Source organism: Myotis yumanensis, unplaced genomic scaffold (assembly GCF_028538775.1).
Source record: "Myotis yumanensis isolate MYYU_CA2020_CCGP unplaced genomic scaffold, mMyoYum1.0.hap1 SCAF_17, whole genome shotgun sequence".
NCBI lineage: Eukaryota > Metazoa > Chordata > Mammalia > Chiroptera > Vespertilionidae > Myotis > Myotis yumanensis.
This window is the reverse complement of record NW_027223768.1, coordinates 26,365,247-26,379,983: the sequence shown is the minus strand read 5'-3', so window position 1 is coordinate 26,379,983 and position 14,737 is coordinate 26,365,247. Positions and strand designations below refer to the sequence as shown.

At 39.5% G+C, this 14,737-nt stretch overlaps 1 protein-coding gene across 1 annotated transcript in view; it reads right to left on the bottom strand.

The window, feature by feature from the left end:
- LOC138996160 (hemicentin-1) overlaps window positions 1–14,737 on the bottom strand; it is a 96,597-nt gene that overhangs the window by 25,656 nt on the left and 56,204 nt on the right. The window contains exons 37-45 of the mRNA XM_070397113.1: window positions 14,292–14,462; window positions 10,121–10,291; window positions 9,485–9,655; window positions 8,656–8,826; window positions 8,316–8,486; window positions 5,059–5,208; window positions 4,628–4,765; window positions 3,315–3,436; window positions 1,835–2,072 (exon numbers count right to left, since the gene is read on the bottom strand). Coding sequence (XP_070253214.1) covers window positions 1,835–2,072; window positions 3,315–3,436; window positions 4,628–4,765; window positions 5,059–5,208; window positions 8,316–8,486; window positions 8,656–8,826; window positions 9,485–9,655; window positions 10,121–10,291; window positions 14,292–14,462 — 1,503 coding nt within the window. The remainder of the gene's footprint in view (window positions 1–1,834; window positions 2,073–3,314; window positions 3,437–4,627; window positions 4,766–5,058; window positions 5,209–8,315; window positions 8,487–8,655; window positions 8,827–9,484; window positions 9,656–10,120; window positions 10,292–14,291; window positions 14,463–14,737) is intronic.

Here is a 14,737-nt window from a genome sequence, read left to right as displayed (position 1 = left end):
ATTGTTTCTGACTTCTCTTTTATTTAACTTGTAAAATTAATCATATTTTATAATTATATTTTAAAAACTAGTCAATTTTATTTTAAAGATCAATTTAAAAAAATTATACTGATTTATATTGTGAGTTGTTTTGACCAGTAGTTTCCAAATGCCAGTGTGCAGACCAGGTATTAGAATCTCTTAGGGGTTGTTAAAAATACGAACTCCAGGCTCTACCTTTGTCTGGCTAAACAAAAATCTTTGTGCTTATAAATCTGAACTTGCATCAAATTCTCTAGGTGACTCTAAGTGCACTGTTACCATAACTGTAGTCTAGACCCAACAAAGAGAAAGAACCTTCTGGTTAAGCAACCAAGAATGCAAGCTTGCCCCCTGGTGGTCATTTAAAAAGAAATTGCAGGTACACAATTCTCAGCAAAATGTTAAGCAAATGGGCACACATATCAGATGTAATGTATTTGTCATAGTATCTAAGGATAGCAAGGGGTTTTAAAGGTCATATAGTGGGACCCGATCCCCCAACAACACCCCTACAAGTACCACAAAGACCTTCCAGCCGTTTCAGGCCTAAAGGATTCACACAACTAGGTAAAAAAAATCACCTTAATTCCTCTAGTCCCAGATGATATAAATTATTTTTTAACCAAAGTTCTGTTCCAAGTTATGTTTCTTACATTATATGGGGTACTAGAAAAAGTAGAAACAGATTAGATTTGAAAAGGAGGCATTGTTGAGAAAGAGAAAACGTAATTATTCCAGTGGCTCTTTTCTTTTGTCCAAGTGTCCTGAGCATGACAACAGTAAAATGAAGTGTTGGTGGCAATTCGTGGCTGGAGGAGGTGTGAGGCCATGGGTACCACTGGCTATGAGGCTTCATGAATCCACGATTATCTCAAATAATATGATCACAAGTTCCTAGATTACAGTGATCACAAATGTAATGAAACCATTATGAATGAAGAAAAATAGTCCCATGCATAACCAATAAAAACAAGAGTAAGTGGTAAGAATACAATTTTTAGTGTTTCTTCTGAGCACGATAAAACAATACGATGCTATTTAAATCTACTTGGATCTATTTTGGGAAAGCCAGCATATAGCAAAACATACACATTCACGAAGCCAATATGAGTAATTTTAAGTGTACTCATGGGAGCCTAAAGTTCAAAGTTAAAGTCAAACAGTCGCAACATCACTACATGCAAGTGTTTCCTACCACCCAAACCCCATGGAATAGGGAATGCTAATTGTTGCGGTGCCTCTCATGACTGAAAAGGAAACCCAGGGTACAGACACATCAAAGAACTACATAGCATAGGGAGGCTGCTGAGATCAAGGGTTGTAGAACTATGCTTGGAAAATGAGAAGCCGTTCAAAAATTATAACTTCCAGGAACAAGAAATGACTGTGGAAATCCTGATTATTGCTGCACTGCTTTAAAAATATGAAAACTTTTTTGGAACTAATTTAGGTTCACATGTACCCATCTCAGGAATTTAAAAAATTCCTTGACAAAGTATAAAATTCAGGCCAAGAACAAATGGATTTTATTATCCAAAGAAAACCATCTGACAGAATATATATTTTTAAACCTCCCTGTGCATATAGAATAGAATAACTCCATTATGCAATATGAAGCAGCATATTAGTAAAACAAATGTATTAGAATACACCCTGACTGGCTTTACCACCAAAAAAAAAAAAAAAAACAGATAACACGCACGAAAAACTGATATCATTGTGTATGGTCTACGCCTTAATATCCTTATTTTGAAGGTCAATGCAATTCTTTAACCCTTTTAGAAAGATTTGGACTTCGTCTGAACCAACTTACCTTTGGAAATGGAAGCATGAATTTTAAAACCCAATGTCTCTTCTAACTGGTTGTAGTCAGTTTCCACAGAGGATGCATGAAGTGTTTCTACCAAGAAAGGCATTCTCCCCTGGGCCTGGTCATAGAAAATGGTGTGGTTCCATGTGTATGGGACGCCGATGCCGTCAACGGTGAACAGCCGGGTTGAGCAGGCATACAGCTGCCCAGCACCTGTCTGAACGTAGTCCTCCGTGTAATCCTAAGGAGGACAATACAGATTTGAGGATCAGCATGACTCTTCCTATTTTTTTCTTGAGGGTTCTATGAGATGCAGAATGAGAAAAAAATGGTTTAGAGGCTAAATATTTTTAGTTCTAAATGAAATTGTAGTTGTACAGTAGAGTCCAAGAAATAAAATATGAACTTCTTAATTGTTACGTTAGTTTCATGATTTTACTGTTATAAATTATAGTTTCATAAGGGAATCAGAGTTGTAGGTCAAGAAAAGATGTGAAAGGGCAATGGATTATTCTTTCATTTCAGAATCTTTTATGGATGATATACAAAAACTTTCATGCAAGAGTTACTATTCTGTGAGGAGAAAATTAAACAAATGGCTTAAATCAGCACAGCAGTGATCTTGGTTCTGATAAGCAGAATAATAAATCACTAAGAGTTTGGAAAGACTTGTCCCTGAAGATTTTTTTAAATTAAAACCATTGATAATAACATTATACAATTGTCAGGTGTATAAGATTATAATTCAGTATCTGTGTACTCTATTGCATGCTCCCCACCCGAAATCTAGTCTCCTCCATTACCATGTATTTGGTCCCCTTTATCCACTTCACCCTCCCCCACCCCATTCTCCTCTGGTAACCACCATTCTGTCTATATCTATGAGTTTGCTTTTCTTTATTCCTTTTTTTTTGTTTCTTTTTTTTTTGTTAATCCTCACCCATGATATTTTTCCCATTGTTTTATAAAGAGTGGAAAGGAGGAGGGGGAAGAGAGAAACATCGATGTGAGTTGCCTCCGCACATGCCATGACCAAGGTGGCAGATTGAACCTGCAACCCAGATATGTATCCTCGACCAGAATCAAACCTGTGACACTTTGGTGCGTGGGCTGATGCTCTAACTACTGAGAAAACTGGCCAGGGCTACTTTTCGTTTTATAGTCCACATATAAGTGAAATTATATGATTTTTGTCCTTTTCCATAGACTTATTTCACATAGCACATACTGTCAGGATTCATCCATGTTGAGATATCATATCTTCTTTATCCATCCATCCGCCCATGAATACTTAGGTTGTTTGTCTTGGCTAATGCAAACAAAGACCAGATAGCCATTTCTAACCGCAGTGGTTTAGACATTTACTCCCTGAAGCAAACAAGGGGAACGACACAAGTTCTCTGTGCTCTTTCTATGGATCTCTGACTCCTACTCTTACCATTACACCAATAAACAGAGAAGGCAAGTTATCTTGACAGTTTACCTTTACAGCGACTTCAGCAGGTGAATGAAGCTGCAGGACATAGCCGCTCACGACAATATCTAGCAGCAAAGCACCATCGGAATCCAGGCCCCGAGCAATATGAGTCATGCGCAAGATTTCTCCTGGGAATTACAATGCGTTCACTTTAGCAGCAAAAACTATATGGTTTGTGTAAGCGCAGAACAGATTTACCTTACATTCCAATTCAGCTATGTTATTTTACTGAAAGCTTGAATAAACATAGGCAATAAGAGTATTAAATTAGCATTCAGTCCCCAAATTAAAGGTAGGCTTACCGAATTTTCTTCTGAAATCTCTTTTTATGTGGCATAAATGTAGGATATGATTGTGTGAAGGATCCCACACTTTAAAATCACAAGCAATAGCAAGACAATTCTACAAAAATGGGTTGCTTGTGAGAAGGGACAGTCAGCTTCATCATGCGAACTGGCAATAACTACAAGTCTCTTTCCGATGTTTCAAGAAGTAGCAAAGAGGCATCTTTGTAAGTGGATGGTCATGACAGTCCCACTTCTGGGATGATTAAAGCTATGCCCTCCCTCGGTCTTTCTTCCTTAAAGGTCACTGCCATTTGATCACCTTTCATAAGGTTTGAATTGGACCTGAGGGCACTTAGAAAGAGCAATGAATAGCTAATACAAGTTCATTAACTCTAAGGGTAAAGCAAAAACACATTAAGATTTGCTTGTTTTTACTTCCATCTGTTTAAAAAATATATTTTTTATTGATTTCAGAGAGGAAGGGAGAGAGATAGAAACATCAATGATGAGAGAGAATCATTGATTGGCTGCCTCCTGCATGCCCCCTGCTGGGGATCAAGCCTGCAACCTGGGCATGTGCCCCAACTGGGAATCAAACCGTGAACTCCCAGTTCATAGGTCCACACTCAACCACTGAGCCACACTGGCCAGGCTACTTCTATCTTTTTGATAAAGAATCCCTATAAGGTATTCTTATTGAATCTCACGTTTAGATACAAAAACTTTTAATTAATAGCAATGACTCATTTTCTGTTTAGCCTTTAAAACTTTTTTTTCTAAAGGTTTAAGGAGAAAAGATATAGGAAATAAAGTTTTGGGGTATAAAAATGACTATACTGTTTGAAAACTCTTAGAGACCCATGTCAGTAAAAATTTATAGGGAAATATAAAATTGCTTTTATATCGTTTATGATAAGATTGCCTCAAAGACTGAAATTACTCTCTGTGGGAACATATATTTTTCTTAACCATGGACTTTTAAGGCAATCATATTTTTATAGTAATAGAATACTAAGCTGAGCTGGCACTAACCAGTTGCAAATTCCACTTGGGTTTCTCTCTTGAAGACTGCATTGGTAAGGGTGAAGCCATTGACTGCTTCTCCAATTTCCTTTGCTGTTGTCCAATAAATGGGATTTAAAATAGAAACTATCTTTCGCATTGCTGGACCTATATAAAAAGAGATACATCAGGTGACAAAGCAAAATATTTACAGTTCCCTGTTATTGTTTCATAGCATGTTATTCATAAGCATGAAACCTAAATAATCTTGAATAACAATAAAATAAATACTAGTATCTCATGCATCTTTAAGAGTTGACTACTGGGATAGAATTACTATACTGATCATTTAGTAGTAACATCTTCTAGAATCTTATGACTGGAAATAACAAGATGAAGGCTAACATATACATTTTTAAAGAAGAGGCTTATTGATTACTTCGATAAGTAAAGAAACTTACCAAGCCTGCGAGGCACATTGGTAATTCTGGCATGTATTACTCTAGTATCAGAGGTAGGGCTATCTGTCACTGTGGCGTTAAGGAAAGCAATTCCAAATTCAACATCATTAATATTTCCAATAACACTTCCTCTGGCTCGCTGGGGCCCACCTATTGGGGGAAGGAAAAACATTCCTGGATAAGGAAGTAATTTCATCAACATCACATGGGAGAAAAGAAGGCCAGTATTCAAAGATGCTACAAATCTTCTCTCAAACATTTGAAAAGATCATGACATCTGAATTTAAGAGTGTAATAAATAAGCTTTCAAAACATTTCACTCTAATGTAGTACTCATCATCCCTCATAAATCCAGGCTCCTTCCAATCTATGTCCATCATAGCAGTATTTCACAATCCAAAGAATACAATCAGCGTCCAGTCCCAAAGCCAAAATAAAGTGGGTGTTTGCTGATGGTAATGAAATGATGATAATAATGAGTTTATTGAGCATGTCATGCACTATAGTAAGCATTTAATATGTGCTAACTCTTTTAATCCTATCAAAATCCCATAAGGTGGTTTATTTTAAGTAGCCACAGTTTGAAGACTAGAGAAAGAAAGTTCAAAGAAATCATCATTACAGCTAGAAGGTGGTGGAATGAGGATCTGAACACAGATGTGATTGGCATCAAAACCCATGTTCTTTGATCTGTTTGCCTCCTTAGTGGGAACAAAGGGACAGGAGGAATCACCAGCAAAAAACAGCTCCTAAGCCTTGTGACAGGTCACTGTTAACATAAATGTGACATATCTAAGGGGTTTTATCGTCCAGCTTGGGTTTCAGATCTTGGGCTTATCAAGTTCTTTGTATTACATACATATTTTAAAAATGCTTAACAAGAAAAATTTGCAGGATATCATACTTTTAACAGTGCTGCAAAATTCATACCAAGACAATCAGATTGAAGAACAATTATAATTTTAAAAAGTAGCTCTGCAGTCATTTTATGCTTTCTTCCTACTGCTCAACAAAATTATTGGTAACTAACAGAATAGGTGGCTAATGGCTATTTCTCAATTAAATTGCATGCTTTGATAAAAGAAACAAATTGGGAAGAAGCTGATAGTGAAATTTATAAATATTCATTAAGAATATATTTTAATGGAATATATTTTAAAATAATCACCAGGTGTTTCGGATATTGTTATCAAGTACTATATACTAGGGAGAAATATAATTATATTCAATCTCAGATAAAACAGGAAGTATAGTATCTCACCATTTTATTTACTGTTACTTTTTTATTCACCATTTTAATTTGCATTACTTTATTAGAGAAAACATTTCTTCACCTTGATTCAGCCTTTAGGTTCTGGACTACATTCATTTGGTCATCAAGTATCGAGGAAACAGCAGTAATAAGAAAGAGGAAAAAAAGACATGAGACCTGTCTTCATAGAGCTTGTGTCTGAATAGGGAAGACAGATATTAACGAGAATTCTATAAAAAATGTAAAATTGGAATTTTACACTAATGTGTAAGATTTACTACTCGGGGAAGTCTGAAAAGGAAGTAAAAATTGAGTAGCAATCCAATAAAAGTAGAGGTCTTAACTAAACCAGGGAAAAAGGCAGGAGAAGGGCTTTCCCGGTAGAGAAAATGGCATGTGTCACCCTTTGGGGAGGTGGTCGCTCGCTATATTGGAGAAACCAAAAGTGAGAGCTTAGAGAGCGATGGGAACCACACTGCAAGGTGATGCAGCAAAGTAGAGAGCAGGCCCAGTCAGGACCTGGTAGGCCATATGGGTCCTTATATTTACTTCTAGGCAGGGGAATAGTTCCCCCATTCAGAAGGATCGCGAATTCCCTTAGTTCTCTGGGTCATTGCTAACAAGCATGGCCTCCCACTGTGATCTTGGTTCCCCATCTCACAGAGGAAGAACTTGAATCCCAGTGCTGAACCACCATCTCCTAGTCCGGCCAGCCTAGCTGGGAGCCTTGAAGCCTTCTGCCAAACTTTATAATTCAAACTGTCTGTATATTTGGACTTCCTTCCCACTGGGGCCCTGATACCACCAGAGGCTGAACTACCAAATGCCTCCACTGAAATGGGACTTATTGCCATGCCTACATGTTCGAAGAGCCTCGGAATCCTTGGTAATCAGCTGATATGTTGAGAAGATATGTTGAGCAGTTGACTGACAGACACTTGCCCTGTAGCTTGTCTAGATCCTATAAATCTTTTCGTATAACCTCTCTCTCTCTCTCTTACTGTGCCAAATGGGCCTTCTTGATTCCCAGGGACATTTTATTTCTAAAGCAACCTTAAAGCTTTGGAAAGTCCAGTCATATTTCAAAACTTCACCAGTGTCAAACTGTTCTTTCTGTTCTGCTTCTAGCCCTTAGAAAGTTTATCCTGAGACAAGTACCCTTAGGACTATCCACCATTTAAAAAAGTGTTTTTATTTATTTCAGAGAGAGAGGAAGAGAGAGGGCTAAAGAGATAGAAACATTGATGAGATGAGAGAGATACATAGATCTACTGCCTCCTGCACGCTGCCTACTGGAGATTAAGCCTGTAACCGAGGCATGTGCCCTGACTGAGAATCGAACCAGTGGCCTCTTGGTTCATGGGTTGATGCTCAACCACTGAGCCACACCGGCTGGGTAACCCACCATTTCCTAGGACTCCAGCAAACTCTTTCTAAGATCCATTAGTTCTAGAATTCTGACTTCGCTCCTCCTAAATTTTTACATTACTTACAATAGCTAGCCATGTTGTGTGATTTGAGTTATGGTAGCTGAATTGAACTCCTCCTACTCTTTGTCCTCAAACTGAATAGGCTTCTATTTCACTTTCCACACTCATGTTCTCCCCTCTTACATCTGTGAAATAACAGCCTCCAATTGTGTATTCCTGTTAGATGTTCGGCTTCTGCTCTACCCTCATTCTTCAGCCTGAAATCTCAACTAGGCTTTCCCCACGTTTCCACACCCGTTTATCCTTCACACCCAGGACTGCTATTTATGGCTCTGCAGACCAGATCCCATCACAAGGGAGCCTGGAAAGTGGCAAGCAGAGGCTAAAATCCAGCCATGAGTTTGGGGGTAGAGCAGCACGAGCTAGAGGAGGGAAGTACTTTTCCTCCAATTCTTCCTCCCAGAAATGGCACTGTTTCGTAATTTGTGGGCCCAGAGTGACTCCTTTTCTTCCTTTGCAGAAAGGCTGTAAGTGTGCCAGCAGTAGTTCTGTCAAAATCTCACTGAGTTGCTTACCTGGACAAGCTTGTATATTGCATCTGGAAACCTGAGTGGCGTCTCCCGGACAGGGGCGCCCACGGTGAGATGGCTCTGGATTGTTGCACAGCCGTTTTCTGGTCTTTTCGCCTCCTCCACAAGAAGCAGAACACGGGCCCCAACTTTGCCAGTTTCCCCAACTCCCATCCACTGTGAACAAGAGTGGAATGGTCAATCTGAACAGATCGGACCTAAGACTGTCATGTAGGGTGGCCCTGCCTGTGCAACTTTTATTTTAAGATCTGAGAGGATGGCACTGCTACAATGAACACTACGTAGAATGCTTTGCTTGTTCTACTGCAGGAGTCGGGGAGCTCACCAGGACACATGTCAGTGTTGCATCTCTGGATCTGGGAGTCTGGCCCCCCACAAGCTCTTCCTCCGTTGGAGGGTCGAGGGTTATCACACGTGCGGTACCGCCGCATCTGCCCTCCGTTACAGGACCGACTGCAGATTCCCCAGCCACTCCAAGGGCTCCAGTTTCCATGAGCTACAATGCAGAACCATTGGAGAAGCGCTAAACAATGACATTCACTCAACAGGGACGGAAAGACTCTCCCCAGGAAATGAAAGGAAACATACAGATCTATAAAGAGGCAACTTCCAGAGGTAGACGGATCAGCTGTTGTTTTGACCAGAAACCGAGTATACATCCCAGTGACTGTTCAATTCCATATAACACACATTTACTGAGTCTTAGAGTATTCCAGGAGCTGAAGGATATGACTGAGACAAGATCTTTGGCTCTCGATGAGCCAAGGCGATCACACTGAAGATACAGTGGATTCAGATGCTGCTAGCTAGGATCGAAGAATCTAGCTTGGTGACTGAATTAAGGCAGAGAGCTGCCTGCCTGCCTGCCTCCATAGAGGAATCATCAACATTATTAACTGTTAGCAGGTCAGGGTGCTGCTGCCCTTGCACTCTGCAGCTGGTCCCATGGAGTAAATGAAATCGGACACAGTCCCTGCCCATACAAATCCATTACTTCTAAGGTATAACACAGACTTATAGCAACCGTATAGCATTTTAATGCCCTACATCAAAGGTAGACGAATCAAGTCAAGAATGTTATAACTTTAAGGACTTAAAAGCCATAGTGGAACTTTAAGAAAGTATAATTTTGACTCACTATTTCCAACACTCACTTGGACAAGGGTCACTATTGCAAAAATCGCTCTGGACATCACTCCCTTCACACCTGCTTCCTCCATACTGTGGGGCGGGATCAGAGCAGTCCCTTGTTCTCTGTCTGGCTCCTCCTCCGCAGGACACGGTGCAGGCGCTCCAACTGGCCCAGCTGGCCCACTTGCCATCAACTGGATTAAGGAACAAACAAATGTGCTCCGTTAATACTTAAAAATGAGGTTAGCCCTAGCCAATTTTCTCAGTGGTTAGAGCAACGGCCCATGTACTGATGGGTCTCAGGTTCGATTCCAGTCAAGGGCATGTACCTCGGGCAGTCAAGGGCAGACTTGATCTCTGGCCTTGGTCAGGGCATGTGCAGGAGGCAACCAATCGCTGTATCTCTCTCACATTGATGTTTTTCTCTCCGTCTCTCCCCCTTCTTTCCACTGTCTCTAAACACCAATGGTAAAAACATCCTCAGGTGAGGATTAAAAAAAAAAGAGCTGGTTAAACACTAATAACTGCCTAATAATGCCTAATAACTGGGCATTATTAGGTTGAGCAATGTTCTTATTGACTGTGATTCTTACTGACACACTAGCCAGATAAGAGGCAGTGTTTATTTATTGAGGGTATAAACATTGCATTTCTCTTACCAGGACAGTGTCTTTCATTGCAAACTTGCATCTGTGTTTCTGCTCCGTCACAGTAGGAGCCACCAAACGATGGTGGAGGGTTATTGCACAGTCTTGTTCTTGTCTGGGTCCCCTGCCCGCAACTTCTGCTGCACACACCCCAAGGCTGCCAAGTGCTCCATGCTCCATGAACTACAAATATCCCAAGAGACAGAGTCAAGTCACAGCACCATGTGTATTAAAAACAAACATTAGAGAAGTAAATTAACTTAGTAATGAGTGAAATTAGCCCAGAATAAAAAATAATAATTAAAATGGAACCAAAGAAAACATGAGTGACGTTCTTCCTTTCTCCTTCTGATTAGATTTTCATGGAAATTAGTCTATAGGAAAATTCTGAAGGCCAACTAATGCCAAAATTAATGCTTAACATCATCCAAAGAGGCTATTTTATTAAAATAAAAATTTAATCAAACTGCCATATGTAAAGACAATCTGACTTTTAAAATCCTAGATGGATGAGCATTTGCCTGCGCTCTGTGCTCTGGGGAAAAGGGAAAGAACCAGAAGCTTAGGAACAAGGCTATATAACAGATCCAGATGCGGTTATGGGCAATACAAATGTTCCCACCATGATAACTTGGACCCCAGATCACAAGACCACGTCTTTAAGCCTGATTCAGCTCCAGGTTTAAAAATGTACTTGTATCTTTCAACAACCTGATGATTTGCACAGTTGTACTCTTTGGGGAAAAAAAGTCTCCATTACATAATGTTCATGAATGAAAAGTTCTGAATAACACACTTACCTCCTTCCGAAACAAACAACAAAAAAACTGACCAGTGTTTTCCAAGTGTGGCTAAGGCCCCCGCTGTGGTAACTAACATATTGCACCATCTGACCGCAGGACTAGAACAACCTTATGTTTCTTACCAGGTACATGGGCTGAGAATCAATGTTATGGTTTCTCTAATGTGTTAAGTCAGTATCAGGTCATACATTTGTTTTGAGGGTCATTTCTAGATATGGGACTCATAAAGTATGTTTTTGTGGTCACCCAGTTTAACGGAGATATGAACCAAGACAGGGCCTTAACATCTGTGTCTAAATATTCTCTTAACAATTTAAGAGACATCAAAATAATAAGTTGAAAACCAAGACATGATCATTTGGTTGCTTTGTTTAGAAAAATTTTAAAATTTCTTCTCATTAACTGTTTTCTAATTGAGTTGACTACATGTCCCTGTACTTTATAGATACAGGCAAACACAGTCACACAAATTTATTTTAACTGACAAGAATTTGCACTGAAAAGTATTTGACTAGTCCTAACCTGTTTGGCTCAGTGGATAGAGCATCGGCCTGCGCACTCAAGGGTCCCAGGTTCGATTCCGGTCAAGGGCATGTACCTTGGTTGCGGGCACATACCCACTGGGGAGTGTGCAGGAAGCAGCTGATCAATGTTTCTCTCTCATCGATGTTTCTAACTCTCTATCCCTCTCCCTTCCTCTCTGTAAAAAAATCAATAAAATATATTAAAAAAAAGTATTTGACTAAAAGTAAACAAATAGGAAAAAGCCTTTAAATATTTGGCAGATATTACTCAAAGTTATTTCTTTATTAATTCATATTGTTGATGCTCAAAGTCCTTATATATGGACTAAGTGATTTTAAAAAATTCTGCCGTTCTAATTATTTTCCTATATTCTATTTTCAAGGCTGTTGGTTAACAAAAGCTCACACCTCTTACATATAAAGTCTTAGAGCATAGATGCATTTTTATTGCAAGATTATAAATGGGTGATATTTATTCATTTATTATCTGTGTAGTTTCTATTACATATAAATAGAGGTTTTTGGCTGAAGATATATATATATATTTTTTTAATCAATAAAGAAAACCTTAACCAGAAATGAACTTCACGATATAAAATGTGGTGGAGTTGAAATGTTTCTTTTATATGAATGGAATGATAACAATAAAAAAGACAGAATAATAATACTATAAATCAGAGAAAGAATAAAACATCATGGTGTCTAAATAATACCAAAGAAGACAACGGCGGAGGAGTAAGTATATAGGAAAAATGCAAAACGTAAGAGAGGGATTTGTTGTTACACTATGTTGCAATTCTGATTCTGGAAAGACAGCAGAACAGGGTCCTTGCAGGGACTCTGGGCCAGATGCCCTGGGTCTGAGTGACTGCTCTGCTCTTACTAACCGTGCAGTCCTAGACGAGTTACTGGGCCTTCTGTGCCCAGTTTATAACCTGCTATATCCAGATAATAAAAGTACCTGCCTTGAGAGGGTCAGGGTGAGGAAAAATGAGTTTATAGATGAAAATTGCTGGGATCAGCACAGCACACACCATTGTAAAGTACTGCACATGTGTGAGCGATGAGCTAGTATGGCCATTCTTTAACTCAAAGTTCTCAACGATTTAAAAAAAAAACCCCAAACATTTTAAAAATGCTCATTCTTTAAGTAATCTGTGTATTTTTTTAATGACAATGGCTGTCAAATGCCAGCAGAAAGGTCCATTCCAGAAGATACCTATCTTTATTAGGGGGAGGATTGGAAGTTTAAAAATACCATGCTAACTGGGGCAGAGAAAGTACAATATAAGCCTAAAATATCAATTTGCACCAGAAAGTAAGAAAGTGTTCAAGGAATCCGGGGCATTTATAAAAATCATTTAGCTTTTCATGATACAGGTATCATTGCTGACAAACTGCACAAAGATTGCTGTCATCAGGTATGTTTTATTTTGACATAGTATGCTATTATAATTAGCTTTCTAATTCTTCAAGGTGAAGAAACATTTTGGTTTCTTGTTTGTTTTCTTTAGGATTTCGTGACAGTATTTTATTTTTAAATGCAATGGAAGCACTGAACTGCAAATCAAGATACGCAGAATCTAAGTGAACAGGCTGGGGAAACAGTTTGGCCTGGGTCCAAATCCTTGATTTACCTTTAACCAGCTATGTAACCTCAGTGAATCAATTCTCACATATCCTCTGAATCGTAGTTCTCTCGTCTGTCCAATAGTGTGCAATATCTTAGTTTGGTTTATTGATTTCATTTTTTTTGACTGTTTCAGCAAAGGTGTCGCTCCTAGTTCTGCTCTATGTGAGTTTGTTCTCTATGCTTGTCAATATAGGATTATTATCTGCTTATCATCCTAGTTTTGAGCAATTAGAAGAGTGCCTTGAGTATAGCATGGGTGCTTAACAAATATTTTTTTTGGATGAATCAATGAATGAGTCAACAGCCACATCTCTATTTCTTTCAAGCTGTCCAACAAGGAGCCCCGATCCTCTTGGCACTAAGTAACCCACGATGGTTACCAAAGTGGCCTTCTCCTGGACTCAAGGTCAGAGGTGAGCACGGGATCCAAACAAAATCAAACGGGGGCCTTTCCCAGAGGTTCATAGTGAGAGGAACTCTTTGCCTCTGAGGCCTGAGATTATAGGCCCCCGTGAGCCAGGAGCTGCCGGAGTCATTTTTTCCACCACATGGAAAGAGTTTAAAGGAGAATACAGCCAAGAGAGGAAAGCAGAGATGTGAGGTGGAAAACATGCTAGTAAACTATGGGCCCAATCCTTGGATTCAATCAGACCTGAAAGGAGAATTTTTACTTAAGCTTCGGTAAGTTTGATTTCTGTCGCTTGAACCTCAGAGAGCCCCATCGTGCCCATGTTGTAGGGTTGTTCCACAAAATCAAAAAACAGCGCGTACACAAAGCACGTAGCCTGGCTCCTAGCACACGATAGGTATTTAGTCACTGGTAACTATTATTATTTTAGCTCTCCCTAGCTGGTGTTTCTGGGAAACCCTTTAACCTTTCTAGGCTTTATTTCTTTCACCTGAAAATGAAAGACTGGATTAGGTGTTACCTAACGTCATCACCTCTAAAATTTTATGATTTGTAATTACTTATGTTTTCTCTACATGATTAAAAATGCACCCACAGTCTGGAGCCTTTAATCATGTTCAATTAAATCAGGTGTTTTACTTATTCATGCTCTACCTTCCCAAGTTCATCCAGGAGACAGAACTAAGAACGCGGAGAATGAATATATTCCAGGGGAGAGGCCATCACACCTTTTCACAGTGAAGAAGAAAAGGTCATTATGACCCCTTGATGGGAGTTAAAAACAGGAAAGTTTTGCTCATCGGTGGCTTCTCACCTGGGCACGGCCTAATGTTGCACATGATCATTTCCACAGCAGTCCCTTCACACGGCCGCCCTCCGTGTTGAGCTGATGGATTATTGCAAGTTCTGGTCCTGGTTCGGTTGCCACGTCCACAGCTCCTTGTGCATTCTTCCCAAGGGCTCCATTCTGACCAGCTACCATGCACTGCACAAAGGTAAAACATTACACCACGAGATCATGAGATACATTTCAATTGGAAGTACTAATACTGGGGCAAGGAGGGAATAAAAGATGATGGGGGGGGGGGGAGAAGAAGGTAAATGGGTGATAAATGGTGATGGAAGGAGATTTGAGGTGGTAAACACACAATACAATACACAGGTGATACACTGTAGAACTGTATGCCTGAAACCTGTATAATTTTATTAACCAATGTCACCCCCAAAAATTCAATAAAAAAGAAAGTACTGCCAGGCCGA